Consider the following 22,045-nt stretch of genomic DNA (forward strand, 5'->3'; position numbering starts at 1 on the left):
TCAATTAGTAATAATACCAGAGAGGCTGGTTTTAGTCATTCAGTTTTTGTTATTCTTTTGTGTTTGTGTAATGAATATTTCAGTTTTTATTTTTGTAGTTTTTATTAGTTTTTGACCTGTGAAACACATTGTTGCATTCCATGTCTGAAATGTGCTGTATAAATAAAGCTTGATTTGATCTTCTCTCTCTCTCTTCCCGCACCCTCTCTCTTTTCCCCTCAATTCTCCCCACCTCACTCTCTCTCTCCCTCTTTCCCCCTCTCTTTTCCTCTCTCTCTCTTTCCCCCTCTTCCCCCCTCTCTCTCCAGACATCGTGAAACATGTTGTGAAGGAGTACAGGAACATCTACCCTGAGATAATAAAGAGGGTGGGACGTGTGTTTGAGACAGTGTTTGGTCTGAAGCTGGTGGAGATCGACTCTAAGAACCACGTCTACATCCTCATCAACAAACTGGAGCAGCTAGAGGGAGAATCTCTCAACATGTAGGTCACTGTGTGGAAAGACTAGAGGGAGAATCTCTCAACATGTAGGTCACTGTGTGAAAAGACTAGAGGGAGAATCTCTCAAGATGGAGGTCACTGTGTGGAAAGACTAGAGGGAGAATCTCTCAAGATGGAGGTCACTGTGTGGAAAGACTAGAGGGAGAATCTCTCAAGATGGAGGTCACTGTGTGGAAAGACTAGAGGGAGAATCTCTCAAGATGTAGGTCACTGTGTGGAAAGACTAGAGGGAGAATCTCTCAAGATGTAGGTCACTGTGTGGAAAGACTAGAGGGAGAATCTCTCAAGATGGAGGTCACTGTATGGAAAGAATAGAGGGAGAATCTCTCAAGGTGTAGGTCACTGTATGGAAAGACTAGAGGGAGAATCTCTCAAGATGGAGGTCACTGTATGGAAAGAATAGAGGGAGAATCTCTCAACGTGTAGGTCACTGTGTGGAAAGACTAGAGGGAGAATCTCTCAAGATGGAGGTCACTGTATGGAAAGAATAGAGGGAGAATCTCTCAACGTGTAGGTCACTGTGTGGAAAGACTAGAGGGAGAATCTCTCAACATGGAGGTCACTGTGGAAAGACAAGAGGGAGAATCTCTCAAGATGTAGGTCACTGTGTGGAAAGACTAGAGGGAGAATCTCTCAACATGGAGGTCACTGTGGGGGGAAATATTGATTAAATGTAACCTTTTATTTAACGAGGCAAGTCAGTTAAGAACAAATTCTTATTTACAATGACGGCCTACACCGGCCAAACCCGGACGACGCTGGGCCAATTGTGCGCTGCCCTATGGGACTCCCAATCACAGCTGGTTGTATACAGCCTGGATTCGAACCAGGGTGGCCGTAGTGACGCCTCTAGCACTGAGATGCAGTGCCTTAGACCGCTGCACCACTGTTTCCCCTATATGCATTTAGTGGCTGCCACTGTATGCCCCAGCAAGACACCCCCTCCCCCGGCAAGAAGACCCCAGGAAGAGACTCCCTCCCCAACAGGAAGACACCCCCTGCCCTACAGGAAGAACCACCTCCCCAACAGGAAGAGACTCCCTCCCCAATAGGAAGACCCCAGGAAAAGACTCCCTCCCTAACATGAAGACCTCAGGAAGAACCACCTCCCCTGTCCAGGGGGTGTCCTGCACATCAAGCTGTCTCACTATAGAAACAGGAAATAGACTAGTGTCCTGTCCAGGGGGTGTCCTGGTACATCAAGCTGTCTCACTACGAACAGCAGTGGGCTGGTACATAAGTGTTAATAGAAACAGGAAATAGACTAGTGTCCTGTCCAGGGGGTGTCCTGGTACATCAAGCTGTCTCACTACAGAAACAGGAAATAGACTGGAGTCCTGTCCAGGGGGTGTCCTGGTACATCAAGCTGTCTCACTATAGAAACAGGAAATAGACTAGTGTCCTGTCCAGGGGGTGTCCTGGTACATCAAGCTGTCTCACTACAGAAACAGGATATAGACTAGTGTCCTGTCCAGGGGGTGTCCTGGTACATCAAGCTGTCTCACTATAGAAACAGGAAATAGACTAGTGTCCTGTCCAGGGGGTGTCCTGGTACATCAAGCTGTCTCACTACAGAAACAGGATATAGACTAGTGTCCTGACCAGGGGGCGTCCTGGTACATCAAGCTGTCTCACTATAGAAACAGGAAATAGACTAGTGTCCGTCCAGGGGGTGTCCTGGTACATCAAGCTGCCTCACTACAGAAACAGGAAGTAGACTAGTGTCCTGTCCAGGGGGTGTACTGGTACATCAAGCTGCCTCACTACAGAAACAGGAAGTAGACTAGTGTCCTGTCCAGGGTGTGCACTGGCACACCAAGCTGTCTCACTACAGAAACAGGATATAGACTAGTGTCCTGTCCAGAGGGTGTCCTGGTACATCAAGCTGCCTCACTACAGAAACAGGAAGTAGACTAGTGTCCTGTCCAGGGTGTGTACTGGCACACCAAGCTGTCTCACTACAGAAACAGGATATAGACTAGTGTCCTGTCCAGGGGGTGTCCTGGTACATCAAGCTGTCTCACTACAGAAACAGGATATAGACTAGTGTCCTGTCCAGGGTGTGTACTGGCACACCAAGCTGTCTCACTATAGAAACAGGAGATCTCTTGTACAAGGCTACATATATGGATGTTTACCTGTGTGTGTGTGTGTGTGTGTGTGTGTGTGTGTGTGTGTGTGTGTGTGTGTGTGTGTGTGTGTGTGTGTGTGTGTGTGTGTGTGTGTGTGTGTGTGTGTGTGTGTGTTTGTTTGTTTGTTTGTTTACAGGAGTCCCAGTAATCCAAAAACAGGTCTACTCTTCGTAATCCTCAGCATCGTCTTCATGAAGGGGGGTGTGGTCAAGGAGAGTGAGTGTCCCGTTGGCTTTGTCCCACTTCTGACACCAGTGTAGCCAATGGGGGGCCACAGCTCTATTTTTTGTAAAAAAATACCAATATTTGCCAATTTCTGTCTGCCCCCCCCACTTATTGATGACATCAGTGCCGTGTGTATGCCCCTTCTCCTCACTGAGATGTCCCATCATGCTTTGTGTTTGTAGGTATGGTGTGGAACACACTGAAGAAGCTGAGAGTTGATCAAGGGTAAGTCTGATGGTCCGAGGTTCCTCCGCGGTCCCGTCACTGGGTTAGATCTCCTTTACTGAGGCTTGGACATCTACTAGCCAGACGTGGAGGGAGGTTGAAGTATGATCTGTGTGTTGACTGTTTTGACCCCCCCGCTCCCAGGGAGAGACACGAGATCTTTGGAGACGTGAAGAAGGTCGTTACTGACGAGTTTGTCCGTCAGAGGTGAGTCTCGCTCCACCCTGAATGGGTAATTATATGGTAATAGTATGGTGATATATGGCAATAGCATGGTGATATATGGCAATAGCATGGTGATATGTGGCGATAGCATGGTGATATATGGCGATAGCATGGTGATATATGGCGATAGCATGGTGATATATGGCGATAGCATGGTGATATATGGCGATAGCATGGTGATATATGGCGATAGCATGGTGATATATGGCGATAGCATGGTGATATATGGCGATAGCATGGTGATATATGGCGATAGCATGGTGATATATGGTGATAGCATGGTGATATGTGGAAATAGCATGGTGATATATGGCAATAGCATGGTGATATGTGGCAATAGCATGGTAATGTATGAGTTGTGAACTCATATACCAGTTCACCTTCAGTGAAACAACTAGGAGGTCTGTTGTATCGTCTGAGTGTGATGGTCTATACCACACCATAGGGCAGATGAGAACCTGTCTATACCACACCATAGGGCAGATGAGAACCTGTCTATACCTCACCATAGGGCAGATGAGAACCTGTCTATACCACACCATAGGGCAGATGAGAACCTGTCTATACCACACCATAGGGCAGATGAGAACCTGTCTATACCACACCATAGGGCAGATGAGAACCTGTCTATACCACACCATAGGGCAGATGAGAACCTGTCTATACCACACCATAGGGCAGATGAGAACCTGTCTATACCACACCATAGGGCAGATGAGAACCTGTCTATACCACACCATAAGGCAGTAGTAGGAAGATGAGAACCTGTCTATACCACACCATAGGGCAGATGAGAACCTGTCTATACCACACCATAGGGCAGATGAGAACCTGTCTATACCACACCATAGGGCAGATGAGAACCTGTCTATACCACACCATAGGGCAGATGAGAACCTGTCTATACCACACCATAGGGCAGATGAGAACCTGTCTATACCACACCATAGGGCAGATGAGAACCTGTCTATACCACACCATAGGGCAGATGAGAACCTGTCTATACCTCACCATAGGGCAGATGAGAACCTGTCTATAGCTCACCATAGGGCAGATGAGAACCTGTCTATACCTCACCATAGGGCAGATGAGAACCTGTCTATACCACACCATAGGGCAGATGAGAACCTGTCTATACCTCACCATAGGGCAGATGAGAACCTGTCTATAGCTCACCATAGGGCAGATGAGAACCTGTCTATACCTCACCATAGGGCAGATGAGAACCTGTCTATACCACACCATAGGGCAGATGAGAACCTGTCTATACCACACCATAGGGCAGATGAGAACCTGTCTATACCACACCATAGGGCAGATGAGAACCTGTCTATACCACACCATAGGGCAGATGAGAACCTGTCTATACCACACCATAGGGCAGATGAGAACCTGTCTATACCACACCATAGGGCAGATGAGAACCTGTCTATACCACACCATAGGGCAGATGAGAACCTGTCTATACCACACCATAGGGCAGATGAGAACCTGTCTATACCACACCATAGGGCAGATGAGAACCTGTCTATACCACACCATAGGGCAGATGAGAACCTGTCTATACCACACCATAGGGCAGATGAGAACCTGTCTATACCACACCATAGGGCAGATGAGAACCTGTCTATACCACACCATAGGGCAGATGAGAACCTGTCTATACCACACCATAGGGCAGATGAGAACCTGTCTATACCACACCATAGGGCAGATGAGAACCTGTCTATACCTCACCATAGGGCAGATGAGAACCTGTCTATACCACACCATAGGGCAGATGAGAACCTGTCTATACCACACCATAGGGCAGATGAGAACCTGTCTATACCACACCATAGGGCAGATGAGAACCTGTCTATACCACACCATAGGGCAGATGAGAACCTGTCTATACCACACCATAGGGCAGATGAGAACCTGTCTATACCTCACCATAGGGCAGATGAGAACCTGTCTATACCTCACCATAGGGCAGATGAGAACCTGTCTATACCTCACCATAGGGCAGATGAGAACCTGTCTATACCTCACCATAGGGCAGATGAGAACCTGTCTATACCACACCATAGGGCAGATGAGAACCTGTCTATACCACACCATAGGGCAGATGAGAACCTGTCTATACCACACCATAGGGCAGATGAGAACCTGTCTATACCACACCATAGGGCAGATGGGAACCTGTCTATACCACACCATAGGGCAGATGGGAACCTGTCTATACCTCACCATAGGGCAGATGAGAACCTGTCTATACCACACCATAGGGCAGATGAGAACCTGTCTATACCTCACCATAGGGCAGATGAGAACCTGTCTATACCACACCATAGGGCAGATGAGAACCTGTCTATACCACACCATAGGGCAGATGAGAACCTGTCTATACCACACCATAGGGCAGATGAGAACCTGTCTATACCACACCATAGGGCAGATGAGAACCTGTCTATACCACACCATAGGGCAGATGAGAACCTGTCTATACCACACCATAGGGCAGATGAGAACCTGTCTATACCACACCATAAGGCTAGGAAGATGAGAACCTGTCTATACCACACCATAGGGCAGATGAGAACCTGTCTATACCACACCATAGGGCAGATGAGAACCTGTCTATACCACACCATAGGGCAGATGAGAACCTGTCTATACCACACCATAGGGCAGATGAGAACCTGTCTATACCACACCATAGGGCAGATGAGAACCTGTCTATACCACACCATAGGGCAGATGAGAACCTGTCTATACCACACCATAGGGCAGATGAGAACCTGTCTATACCTCACCATAGGGCAGATGAGAACCTGTCTATAGCTCACCATAGGGCAGATGAGAACCTGTCTATACCACACCATAGGGCAGATGAGAACCTGTCTATACCACACCATAGGGCAGATGAGAACCTGTCTATACCACACCATAGGGCAGATGAGAACCTGTCTATACCACACCATAGGGCAGATGAGAACCTGTCTATACCACACCATAGGGCAGATGAGAACCTGTCTATACCACACCATAGGGCAGATGAGAACCTGTCTATACCACACCATAGGGCAGATGAGAACCTGTCTATACCACACCATAGGGCAGATGAGAACCTGTCTATACCACACCATAGGGCAGATGAGAACCTGTCTATACCACACCATAGGGCAGATGAGAACCTGTCTATACCACACCATAGGGCAGATGAGAACCTGTCTATACCACACCATAGGGCAGATGAGAACCTGTCTATACCACACCATAGGGCAGATGAGAACCTGTCTATACCACACCATAGGGCAGATGAGAACCTGTCTATACCACACCATAGGGCAGATGAGAACCTGTCTATACCACACCATAGGGCAGATGAGAACCTGTCTATACCACACCATAGGGCAGATGAGAACCTGTCTATACCACACCATAGGGCAGATGAGAACCTGTCTATACCACACCATAGGGCAGATGAGAACCTGTCTATACCACACCATAGGGCAGATGAGAACCTGTCTATACCACACCATAGGGCAGATGAGAACCTGTCTATACCACACCATAGGGCAGATGAGAACCTGTCTATACCACACCATAGGGCAGATGAGAACCTGTCTATACCACACCATAGGGCAGATGAGAACCTGTCTATACCACACCATAGGGCAGATGAGAACCTGTCTATACCTCACCATAGGGCAGATGAGAACCTGTCTATACCACACCATAGGGCAGATGAGAACCTGTCTATACCACACCATAGGGCAGATGAGAACCTGTCTATACCACACCATAGGGCAGATGGGAACCTGTCTATACCACACCATAGGGCAGATGGGAACCTGTCTATACCACACCATAGGGCAGATGAGAACCTGTCTATACCTCACCATAGGGCAGATGAGAACCTGTCTATACCACACCATAGGGCAGATAGGAACCTGTCTATACCTCATCATAGGGCAGATGAGAACCTGTCTATACCACACCATAGGGCAGATGAGAACCTGTCTATACCACACCATAGGGCAGATGGGAACCTGTCTATACCACACCATAGGGCAGATAGGAACCTGTCTATACCACACCATAGGGCAGATGAGAACCTGTCTATACCACACCATAGGGCAGATGGGAACCTGTCTATACCACACCATAGGGCAGATGGGAACCTGTCTATACCACACCATAGGGCAGATAGGAACCTGTCTATACCTCACCATAGGGCAGATGAGAACCTGTCTATACCACACCATAGGGCAGATAGGAACCTGTCTATACCTCATCATAGGGCAGATGAGAACCTGTCTATACCACACCATAGGGCAGATGAGAACCTGTCTATACCACACCATAGGGCAGATGGGAACCTGTCTATACCACACCATAGGGCAGATAGGAACCTGTCTATACCACACCATAGGGCAGATGGGAACCTGTCTATACCACACCATAGGGCAGATGAGAACCTGTCTATACCTCACCATAGGGCAGATGAGAACCTGTCTATACCACACCATAGGGCAGATGAGAACCTGTCTATACCACACCATAGGGCAGATGAGAACCTGTCTATACCACACCATAGGGCAGATGAGAACCTGTCTATACCACACCATAGGGCAGATGAGAACCTGTCTATACCACACCATAGGGCAGATGAGAACCTGTCTATACCACACCATAGGGCAGATGAGAACCTGTCTATACCACACCATAGGGCAGATGAGAACCTGTCTATACCACACCATAGGGCAGATGAGAACCTGTCTATACCACACCATAGGGCAGATGAGAACCTGTCTATACCACACCATAGGGCAGATGAGAACCTGTCTATACCACACCATAGGGCAGATGGGAACCTGTCTATACCACACCATAGGGCAGATGGGAACCTGTCTATACCACACCATAGGGCAGATGAGAACCTGTCTATACCACACCATAGGGCAGATGAGAACCTGTCTATACCACACCATAGGGCAGATAGGAACCTGTCTATACCTCACCATAGGGCAGATGAGAACCTGTCTATACCACACCATAGGGCAGATGAGAACCTGTCTATACCACACCATAGGGCAGATGAGAACCTGTCTATACCACACCATAGGGCAGATGAGAACCTGTCTATACCACACCATAGGGCAGATAGGAACCTGTCTATACCACACCATAGGGCAGATGGGAACCTGTCTATACCTCATCATAGGGCAGATGAGAACCTGTCTATACCACACCATAGGGCAGATGAGAACCTGTCTATACCACACCATAGGGCAGATAGGAACCTGTCTATAGCTCACCATAGGGCAGATGAGAACCTGTCTATACCACACCATAGGGCAGATGAGAACCTGTCTATACCTCACCATAGGGCAGATGAGAACCTGTCTATACCACACCATAGGGCAGATGAGAACCTGTCTATACCACACCATAGGGCAGATGAGAACCTGTCTATACCACACCATAGGGCAGATGAGAACCTGTCTATACCACACCATAGGGCAGATGAGAACCTGTCTATACCACACCATAGGGCAGATGGGAACCTGTCTATACCTCACCATAGGGCAGATGAGAACCTGTCTATACCACACCATAGGGCAGATGAGAACCTGTCTATACCACACCATAGGGCAGATGAGAACCTGTCTATACCACACCATAGGGCAGATGAGAACCTGTCTATACCACACCATAGGGCAGATGAGAACCTGTCTATACCACACCATAGGGCAGATGAGAACCTGTCTATACCACACCATAGGGCAGATGAGAACCTGTCTATACCACACCATAGGGCAGATGAGAACCTGTCTATACCACACCATAGGGCAGATGAGAACCTGTCTATACCACACCATAGGGCAGATGAGAACCTGTCTATACCACACCATAGGGCAGATGAGAACCTGTCTATACCACACCATAGGGCAGATGAGAACCTGTCTATACCACACCATAGGGCAGATGAGAACCTGTCTATACCACACCATAGGGCAGATGAGAACCTGTCTATACCACACCATAGGGCAGATGAGAACCTGTCTATACCACACCATAGGGCAGATGAGAACCTGTCTATACCACACCATAGGGCAGATGGGAACCTGTCTATACCTCAAAATAGGGCAGATAGGAACCTGTCTATACCACACCATAGGGCAGATGAGAACCTGTCTATACCTCAAAATAGGGCAGATAGGAACCTGTCTATACCACACCATAGGGCAGATGGGAACCTGTCTATACCACACCATAGGGCAGATGGGAACCTGTCTATACCACACCATAGGGCAGATAGGAACCTGTCTATACCTCACCATAGGGCAGATGAGAACCTGTCTATACCACACCATAGGGCAGATAGGAACCTGTCTATACCTCACCATAGGGCAGATGAGAACCTGTCTATACCACACCATAGGGCAGATGAGAACCTGTCTATACCACACCATAGGGCAGATGAGAACCTGTCTATACCACACCATAGGGCAGATGAGAACCTGTCTATACCACACCATAGGGCAGATGAGAACCTGTCTATACCACACCATAGGGCAGATGGGAACCTGTCTATACCTCACCATAGGGCAGATGAGAACCTGTCTATACCACACCATAGGGCAGATGAGAACCTGTCTATACCACACCATAGGGCAGATAGGAACCTGTCTATACCACACCATAGGGCAGATGAGAACCTGTCTATACCACACCATAGGGCAGATGAGAACCTGTCTATACCACACCATAGGGCAGATGAGAACCTGTCTATACCACACCATAGGGCAGATGAGAACCTGTCTATACCACACCATAGGGCAGATGAGAACCTGTCTATACCACACCATAGGGCAGATGAGAACCTGTCTATACCACACCATAGGGCAGATGAGAACCTGTCTATACCACACCATAGGGCAGATGGGAACCTGTCTATACCTCACCATAGGGCAGATGAGAACCTGTCTATACCACACCATAGGGCAGATGAGAACCTGTCTATACCACACCATAGGGCAGATGAGAACCTGTCTATACCACACCATAGGGCAGATGAGAACCTGTCTATACCACACCATAGGGCAGATGGGAACCTGTCTATACCACACCATAGGGCAGATGGGAACCTGTCTATACCACACCATAGGGCAGATGAGAACCTGTCTATACCACACCATAGGGCAGATAGGAACCTGTCTATACCTCACCATAGGGCAGATGAGAACCTGTCTATACCACACCATAGGGCAGATGAGAACCTGTCTATACCACACCATAGGGCAGATGAGAACCTGTCTATACCACACCATAGGGCAGATGAGAACCTGTCTATACCACACCATAGGGCAGATAAGAACCTGTCTATACCACACCATAGGGCAGATGAGAACCTGTCTATACCACACCATAGGGCAGATGAGAACCTGTCTATACCACACCATAGGGCAGATGAGAACCTGTCTATACCACACCATAGGGCAGATGAGAACCTGTCTATACCACACCATAGGGCAGATGAGAACCTGTCTATACCACACCATAGGGCAGATGAGAACCTGTCTATACCACACCATAGGGCAGATGAGAACCTGTCTATACCACACCATAGGGCAGATGAGAACCTGTCTATACCACACCATAGGGCAGATGGGAACCTGTCTATACCACACCATAGGGCAGATGAGAACCTGTCTATACCACACCATAGGGCAGATGAGAACCTGTCTATACCTCACCATAGGGCAGATGAGAACCTGTCTATACCACACCATAGGGCAGATGAGAACCTGTCTATACCACACCATAGGGCAGATGAGAACCTGTCTATACCACACCATAGGGCAGATGAGAACCTGTCTATACCACACCATAGGGCAGATGAGAACCTGTCTATACCACACCATAGGGCAGATGAGAACCTGTCTATACCACACCATAGGGCAGATAGGAACCTGTCTATACCACACCATAGGGCAGATGAGAACCTGTCTATACCACACCATAGGGCAGATGAGAACCTGTCTATACCACACCATAGGGCAGATGAGAACCTGTCTATACCACACCATAGGGCAGATGAGAACCTGTCTATACCACACCATAGGGCAGATGAGAACCTGTCTATACCACACCATAGGGCAGATGAGAACCTGTCTATACCTCACCATAGGGCAGATGAGAACCTGTCTATACCACACCATAGGGCAGATGAGAACCTGTCTATACCACACCATAGGGCAGATGAGAACCTGTCTATACCACACCATAGGGCAGATGAGAACCTGTCTATACCACACCATAGGGCAGATGAGAACCTGTCTATACCACACCATAGGGCAGATGAGAACCTGTCTATACCACACCATAGGGCAGATGAGAACCTGTCTATACCACACCATAGGGCAGATGAGAACCTGTCTATACCACACCATAGGGCAGATGGGAACCTGTCTATACCACACCATAGGGCAGATGAGAACCTGTCTATACCACACCATAGGGCAGATGAGAACCTGTCTATACCACACCATAGGGCAGATGGGAACCTGTCTATACCACACCATAGGGCAGATGAGAACCTGTCTATACCACACCATAGGGCAGATGAGAACCTGTCTATACCACACCATAGGGCAGATGAGAACCTGTCTATACCACACCATAGGGCAGATGAGAACCTGTCTATACCACACCATAGGGCAGATGAGAACCTGTCTATACCACACCATAGGGCAGATGAGAACCTGTCTATACCACACCATAGGGCAGATGAGAACCTGTCTATACCACACCATAGGGCAGATGAGAACCTGTCTATACCACACCATAGGGCAGATGAGAACCTGTCTATACCACACCATAGGGCAGATGAGAACCTGTCTATACCACACCATAGGGCAGATGAGAACCTGTCTATACCACACCATAGGGCAGATGAGAACCTGTCTATACCACACCATAGGGCAGATGAGAACCTGTCTATACCACACCATAGGGCAGATGAGAACCTGTCTATACCACACCATAGGGCAGATGAGAACCTGTCTATACCACACCATAGGGCAGATGAGAACCTGTCTATACCACACCATAGGGCAGATGAGAACCTGTCTATACCACACCATAGGGCAGATGAGAACCTGTCTATACCACACCATAGGGCAGATGGGAACCTGTCTATACCACACCATAGGGCAGATGGGAACCTGTCTATACCACACCATAGGGCAGATGAGAACCTGTCTATACCACACCATAGGGCAGATGAGAACCTGTCTATACCACACCATAGGGCAGATAGGAACCTGTCTATACCTCACCATAGGGCAGATGAGAACCTGTCTATACCACACCATAGGGCAGATGAGAACCTGTCTATACCACACCATAGGGCAGATGAGAACCTGTCTATACCACACCATAGGGCAGATGAGAACCTGTCTATACCACACCATAGGGCAGATGAGAACCTGTCTATACCACACCATAGGGCAGATGAGAACCTGTCTATACCTCACCATAGGGCAGATGAGAACCTGTCTATACCACACCATAGGGCAGATGAGAACCTGTCTATACCACACCATAGGGCAGATGAGAACCTGTCTATACCACACCATAGGGCAGATGAGAACCTGTCTATACCACACCATAGGGCAGATGAGAACCTGTCTATACCACACCATAGGGCAGATGAGAACCTGTCTATACCACACCATAGGGCAGATGAGAACCTGTCTATACCACACCATAGGGCAGATGAGAACCTGTCTATACCACACCATAGGGCAGATGGGAACCTGTCTATACCACACCATAGGGCAGATGAGAACCTGTCTATACCACACCATAGGGCAGATGAGAACCTGTCTATACCACACCATAGGGCAGATGAGAACCTGTCTATACCACACCATAGGGCAGATAGGAACCTGTCTATACCACACCATAGGGCAGATGAGAACCTGTCTATACCACACCATAGGGCAGATGAGAACCTGTCTATACCACACCATAGGGCAGATGAGAACCTGTCTATACCACACCATAGGGCAGATGAGAACCTGTCTATACCACACCATAGGGCAGATGAGAACCTGTCTATACCACACCATAGGGCAGATGAGAACCTGTCTATACCACACCATAGGGCAGATGAGAACCTGTCTATACCACACCATAGGGCAGATGAGAACCTGTCTATACCACACCATAGGGCAGATGAGAACCTGTCTATACCACACCATAGGGCAGATGAGAACCTGTCTATACCACACCATAGGGCAGATGAGAACCTGTCTATACCACACCATAGGGCAGATGAGAACCTGTCTATACCACACCATAGGGCAGATGAGAACCTGTCTATACCTCACCATAGGGCAGATGAGAACCTGTCTATACCACACCATAGGGCAGATGAGAACCTGTCTATACCACACCATAGGGCAAGATGAGAACCTGTCTATACCACACCATAGGGCAGATGAGAACCTGTCTATACCACACCATAGGGCAGATGAGAACCTGTCTATACCACACCATAGGGCAGATGAGAACCTGTCTATACCACACCATAGGGCAGATGAGAACCTGTCTATACCACACCATAGGGCAGATGGGAACCTGTCTATACCACACCATAGGGCAGATGGGAACCTGTCTATACCACACCATAGGGCAGATGAGAACCTGTCTATACCACACCATAGGGCAGATGAGAACCTGTCTATACCACACCATAGGGCAGATGAGAACCTGTCTATACCACACCATAGGGCAGATGAGAACCTGTCTATACCACACCATAGGGCAGATGAGAACCTGTCTATACCACACCATAGGGCAGATGAGAACCTGTCTATACCACACCATAGGGCAGATGAGAACCTGTCTATACCACACCATAGGGCGAGATGAGAACCTGTCTATACCACACCATAGGGCAGATGAGAACCTGTCTATACCACACCATAGGGCAGATGAGAACCTGTCTATACCACACCATAGGGCAGATGAGAACCTGTCTATACCACACCATAGGGCAGATGAGAACCTGTCTATACCACACCATAGGGCAGATGAGAACCTGTCTATACCACACCATAGGGCAGATGAGAACCTGTCTATACCACACCATAGGGCAGATGAGAACCTGTCTATACCACACCATAGGGCAGATGAGAACCTGTCTATACCACACCATAGGGCAGATGAGAACCTGTCTATACCACACCATAGGGCAGATGAGAACCTGTCTATACCACACCATAGGGCAGATGAGAACCTGTCTATACCACACCATAGGGCAGATGAGAACCTGTCTATACCACACCATAGGGCAGATGGGAACCTGTCTATACCACACCATAGGGCAGATGAGAACCTGTCTATACCACACCATAGGGCAGATGAGAACCTGTCTATACCACACCATAGGGCAGATGAGAACCTGTCTATACCACACCATAGGGCAGATGAGAACCTGTCTATACCACACCATAGGGCAGATGAGAACCTGTCTATACCACACCATAGGGCAGATGAGAACCTGTCTATACCACACCATAGGGCAGATGAGAACCTGTCTATACCACACCATAGGGCAGATGAGAACCTGTCTATACCACACCATAGGGCAGATGAGAACCTGTCTATACCACACCATAGGGCAGATGAGAACCTGTCTATACCACACCATAGGGCAGATGAGAACCTGTCTATACCACACCATAGGGCAGATGAGAACCTGTCTATACCACACCATAGGGCAGATGAGAACCTGTCTATACCACACCATAGGGCAGATGAGAACCTGTCTATACCACACCATAGGGCAGATGAGAACCTGTCTATACCACACCATAGGGCAGATGAGAACCTGTCTATACCACACCATAGGGCAGATGAGAACCTGTCTATACCTCACCATAGGGCAGATGAGAACCTGTCTATACCACACCATAGGGCAGATGAGAACCTGTCTATACCACACCATAGGGCAGATGAGAACCTGTCTATACCACACCATAGGGCAGATGAGAACCTGTCTATACCACACCATAGGGCAGATGAGAACCTGTCTATACCACACCATAGGGCAGATGAGAACCTGTCTATACCACACCATAGGGCAGATGAGAACCTGTCTATACCACACCATAGGGCAGATGAGAACCTGTCTATACCACACCATAGGGCAGATGAGAACCTGTCTATACCACACCATAGGGCAGATGAGAACCTGTCTATACCACACCATAGGGCAGATGAGAACCTGTCTATACCACACCATAGGGCAGATGAGAACCTGTCTATACCACACCATAGGGCAGATGAGAACCTGTCTATACCACACCATAGGGCAGATGAGAACCTGTCTATACCACACCATAGGGCAGATGAGAACCTGTCTATACCACACCATAGGGCAGATGAGAACCTGTCTATACCACACCATAGGGCAGATGAGAACCTGTCTATACCACACCATAGGGCAGATGAGAACCTGTCTATACCACACCATAGGGCAGATGAGAACCTGTCTATACCACACCATAGGGCAGATGAGAACCTGTCTATACCACACCATAGGGCAGATGAGAACCTGTCTATACCACACCATAGGGCAGATGAGAACCTGTCTATACCACACCATAGGGCAGATGAGAACCTGTCTATACCACACCATAGGGCAGATGAGAACCTGTCTATACCACACCATAGGGCAGATGAGAACCTGTCTATACCACACCATAGGGCAGATGAGAACCTGTCTATACCACACCATAGGGCAGATGAGAACCTGTCTATACCACACCATAGGGCAGATGAGAACCTGTCTATACCACACCATAGGGCAGATGAGAACCTGTCTATACCACACCATAGGGCAGATGAGAACCTGTCTATACCACACCATAGGGCAGATGAGAACCTGTCTATACCACACCATAGGGCAGATGAGAACCTGTCTATACCACACCATAGGGCAGATGAGAACCTGTCTATACCACACCATAGGGCAGATGAGAACCTGTCTATACCACACCATAGGGCAGATGAGAACCTGTCTATACCACACCATAGGGCAGATGAGAACCTGTCTATACCACACCATAGGGCAGATGAGAACCTGTCTATACCACACCATAGGGCAGATGAGAACCTGTCTATACCACACCATAGGGCAGATGAGAACCTGTCTATACCACACCATAGGGCAGATGAGAACCTGTCTATACCACACCATAGGGCAGATGAGAACCTGTCTATACCACACCATAGGGCAGATGAGAACCTGTCTATACCACACCATAGGGCAGATGAGAACCTGTCTATACCACACCATAGGGCAGATGAGAACCTGTCTATACCACACCATAGGGCAGATGAGAACCTGTCTATACCACACCATAGGGCAGATGAGAACCTGTCTATACCACACCATAGGGCAGATGAGAACCTGTCTATACCACACCATAGGGCAGATGAGAACCTGTCTATACCACACCATAGGGCAGATGAGAACCTGTCTATACCACACCATAGGGCAGATGAGAACCTGTCTATACCACACCATAGGGCAGATGAGAACCTGTCTATACCACACCATAGGGCAGATGAGAACCTGTCTATACCACACCATAGGGCAGATAGGAACCTGTCTATACCACACCATAGGGCAGATGAGAACCTGTCTATACCACACCATAGGGCAGATGAGAACCTGTCTATACCACACCATAGGGCAGATGAGAACCTGTCTATACCACACCATAGGGCAGATGAGAACCTGTCTATACCACACCATAGGGCAGAGTAGGAGATGAGAACCTGTCTATACCACACCATAGGGCAGATGAGAACCTGTCTATACCACACCATAGGGCAGATGAGAACCTGTCTATACCACACCATAGGGCAGATGAGAACCTGTCTATACCACACCATAGGGCAGATAGGAACCTGTCTATACCACACCATAGGGCAGATGAGAACCTGTCTATACCACACCATAGGGCAGATGAGAACCTGTCTATACCACACCATAGGGCAGATGAGAACCTGTCTATACCACACCATAGGGCAGATGAGAACCTGTCTATACCACACCATAGGGCAGATGAGAACCTGTCTATACCACACCATAGGGCAGATGAGAACCTGTCTATACCACACCATAGGGCAGATGAGAACCTGTCTATACCACACCATAGGGCAGATGAGAACCTGTCTATACCACACCATAGGGCAGATGAGAACCTGTCTATACCACACCATAGGGCAGATGAGAACCTGTCTATACCACACCATAGGGCAGATGAGAACCTGTCTATACCACACCATAGGGCAGATGAGAACCTGTCTATACCACACCATAGGGCAGATGAGAACCTGTCTATACCACACCATAGGGCAGATGAGAACCTGTCTATACCACACCATAGGGCAGATGAGAACCTGTCTATACCACACCATAGGGCAGATGAGAACCTGTCTATACCACACCATAGGGCAGATGAGAACCTGTCTATACCACACCATAGGGCAGATGAGAACCTGTCTATACCACACCATAGGGCAGATGAGAACCTGTCTATACCACAACATAGGGCAGATGGGAACCTGTCTATACCACACCATAGGGCAGATGAGAACCTGTCTATACCACACCATAGGGCAGATGAGAACCTGTCTATACCACACCATAGGGCAGATGAGAACCTGTCTATACCACACCATAGGGCAGATGAGAACCTGTCTATACCACACCATAGGGCAGATGAGAACCTGTCTATACCACACCATAGGGCAGATGAGAACCTGTCTATACCACACCATAGGGCAGATGAGAACCTGTCTATACCACACCATAGGGCAGATGAGAACCTGTCTATACCACACCATAGGGCAGATGAGAACCTGTCTATACCACACCATAGGGCAGATGAGAACCTGTCTATACCACACCATAGGGCAGATGAGAACCTGTCTATACCACACCATAGGGCAGATGAGAACCTGTCTATACCTCACCATAGGGCAGATGAGAACCTGTCTATACCTCACCATAGGGCAGATGAGAACCTGTCTATACCTCACCATAGGGCAGATGAGAACCTGTCTATACCACACCATAGGGCAGTAGTAGGAAGATGAGAACCTGTCTATACCACACCATAGGGCAGATGAGAACCTGTCTATACCACACCATAGGGCAGATGAGAACCTGTCTATACCACACCATAGGGCAGATGAGAACCTGTCTATACCACACCATAGGGCAGATGAGAACCTGTCTATACCACACCATAGGGCAGATGAGAACCTGTCTATACCACACCATAGGGCAGATGAGAACCTGTCTATACCTCACCATAGGGCAGATGAGAACCTGTCTATACCACACCATAGGGCAGATGAGAACCTGTCTATACCACACCATAGGGCAGATGAGAACCTGTCTATACCACACCATAGGGCAGATGAGAACCTGTCTATACCTCAAAATAGGGCAGATAGGAACCTGTCTATACCTCACCATAGGGCAGATGAGAACCTGTCTATACCACACCATAGGGCAGATGAGAACCTGTCTATACCTCACCATAGGGCAGATGAGAACCTGTCTATACCACACCATAGGGCAGATGAGAACCTGTCTATACCACACCATAGGGCAGATGAGAACCTGTCTATACCTCACCATAGGGCAGATGAGAACCTGTCTATACCACACCATAGGGCAGATGAGAACCTGTCTATACCTCACCATAGGGCAGATGAGAACCTGTCTATACCACAGCATAGGGCAGATGAGAACCTGTCTATACCACACCATAGGGCAGATGAGAACCTGTCTATACCACAGCATAGGGCAGATGAGAACCTGTCTATACCACACCATAGGGCAGATGAGAACCTGTCTATACCTCACCATAGGGCAGATGAGAACCTGTCTATACCTCACCATAGGGCAGATGAGAACTTGTCTATACCTCACCATACGGCAGATGAGAACCTGTCTATACCACACCATAGGGCAGTAGTAGGAAGATGAGAACCTGTCTATACCACACCATAGGGCAGATGAGAACCTGTCTATACCACACCATAGGGCAGATGAGAACCTGTCTATACCACACCATAGGGCAGATGAGAACCTGTCTATACCACACCATAGGGCAGATAGGAACCTGTCATTACCACACCATAGGGCAGATGAGAACCTGTCTATACCACACCATAGGGCAGATGAGAACCTGTCTATACCTCACCATAGGGCAGATGAGAACCTGTCTATACCACACCATAGGGCAGATGAGAACCTGTCTATACCACACCATAGGGCAGATGAAAACCTGTCTATACCACACCATAGGGCAGATGAGAACCTGTCTATACCTCACCATAGGGCAGATGAGAACCTGTCTATACCACACCATAGGGCAGATGAGAACCTGTCTATACCACACCATAGGGCAGATGAGAACCTGTCTATACCACACCATAGGGCAGATGAGAACCTGTCTATACCACACCATAGGGCAGATGAGAACCTGTCTATACCACACCATAGGGCAGATGAGAACCTGTCTATACCACACCATAGGGCAGATGAGAACCTGTCTATACCACACCATAGGGCAGATGAGAACCTGTCTATACCACACCATAGGGCAGATGAGAACCTGTCTATAGCACACCATAGGGCAGATGAGAACCTGTCTATACCACACCATAGGGCAGATGAGAACCTGTCTATACCACACCATAGGGCAGATAGGAACCTGTCTATACCTCACCATAGGGCAGATGAGAACCTGTCTATACCTCACCATAGGGCAGATGAGAACCTGTCTATACCTCACCATAGGGCAGATGAGAACCTGTCTATACCTCACCATAGGGCAGATGTGAACCTGTCTATACCACACCATAGGGCAGTAGTAGGAAGATGAGAACCTGTCTATACCACACCATAGGGCAGATGAGAACCTGTCTATACCTCACCATAGGGCAGTAGTAGGAAGATGAGAGCCGAGACCACACCACTGTCGGGACCTCCTTACACGCCACACATTTTAAACGTTATACTATGTGTGTTTGTACGTGTGTGAGAACAGGGTGGCGTGAGAACAGGGTGGCGTGAGAACAGGGTGGCGTGAGAACAGGGTGGCGTGAGAACAGGGTGGCGTGAGAACAGGGTGGCGTGAGAACAGGGTGACGTGAGTATGATAACCAGAGACTATGAGTAGTCGATTCAACTCTCCGTAAAGTGACCTGTGTGTTTGTAGGTACCTGGAGTACGTCCGTATCCCTCACACAGAGCCGTTGGAATGACCTGTGTGTTTGTAGGTACCTGGAGTACGTCTGTATCCCTCACACAGAGCCGTTGGAATGACCTGTGTGTTTGTAGGTACCTGGAGTACGTCCGTATCCCTCACACAGAGCCGTTGGAGTTTGAGTTCCGTTGGGGTCAGAGGGCAGACATGGAGGTGTCAAAGGTCAAACTACTGGAGTTCATTGGACAGGTGAGACACTACTATACCATTACTATAACTATAACCAGTCACTACCATTACTACTGTAGACACTACCACTACTGTAACCAGTCACTACCACTACTGTAACCAGTCACTACCACTACTATAACTATAACCAGTCACTACCATTACTACTGTAGACACTACCACTACTGTAATCAGTCACTACCATTACTATAACCAGTCACTACCACTACTATAACTATAACCAGTCACTACCACTACTATAACCAGTCACTACCACTACTATAACCAGTCACTACCACTACTACTGTAGACACTACCACTACCACTACTATAACCAGTCACTACCACTACTATAACCAGTCACTACCATTACTATAACCAGACACTACTACCACTACTATAACCAGTCACTACCACTACTATAACCAGTCACTACCACTACTATAACCAGACACTACCATTACTACTGTAGACACTACCACTACTATAACCAGTCACTACCATTACTATAACCAGACACTACCACTACTATAACTATAACCAGTCACTACCACTACTATAACCAGTCACTACCACTACTATAACCAGTCACTACCACTACTATAACCAGTCACTACCACTACTATAACCAGACACTACCACTACAATAACCAGTCAATACCACTACTATAACCAGTCAATACCATTACTACTGTAGACACTACCACTACTATAACCAGTCACTACCATTACTATAACCAGTCACTACCACTAGTATAACCAGTCACTACCACTACTATAACCAGACACTACCACTACTATAACCAGACACTACCACTACTATAACCAGTCACTACCACTACTATAACCAGTCACTACCATTACTATAACCAGTCACTACCACTACTATAACTATAACCAGACACTACCACTACTATAACCAGTCACTACCACTACTATAACCAGTCACTACCACTACTATAACCAGTCACTACCATTACTACTGTAGACACTACCACTACTATAACCAGTCACTACCACTACTATAACCAGTCACTACCACTACTATAACCAGTCACTACCACTACTATAACTATAACCAGTCACTACCAATACTATAACTATAACCTGTCACTACCACCACTGTAACTATAACCAGTCACTACCACTACTATAACCAGTCACGACCACTACTATAACCAGTCACGACCACTACTATAACCAGTCACG

The 22,045-nt window shown here is 47.9% G+C and overlaps 1 protein-coding gene across 1 annotated transcript in view; it reads left to right on the plus strand.

The window, feature by feature from the left end:
• ndnl2 (necdin-like 2) overlaps nucleotides 1-22,045 on the plus strand; it is a 35,312-nt gene that overhangs the window by 8,622 nt on the left and 4,645 nt on the right. Inside the window, exons 5-9 of the mRNA XM_045692807.1 lie at nucleotides 309-483; nucleotides 2,770-2,849; nucleotides 3,041-3,083; nucleotides 3,228-3,290; nucleotides 20,743-20,857. Coding sequence (XP_045548763.1) covers nucleotides 309-483; nucleotides 2,770-2,849; nucleotides 3,041-3,083; nucleotides 3,228-3,290; nucleotides 20,743-20,857 — 476 coding nt within the window. The remainder of the gene's footprint in view (nucleotides 1-308; nucleotides 484-2,769; nucleotides 2,850-3,040; nucleotides 3,084-3,227; nucleotides 3,291-20,742; nucleotides 20,858-22,045) is intronic.

This window comes from Salmo salar, chromosome ssa13, assembly GCF_905237065.1.
Source record: "Salmo salar chromosome ssa13, Ssal_v3.1, whole genome shotgun sequence".
NCBI lineage: Eukaryota > Metazoa > Chordata > Actinopteri > Salmoniformes > Salmonidae > Salmo > Salmo salar.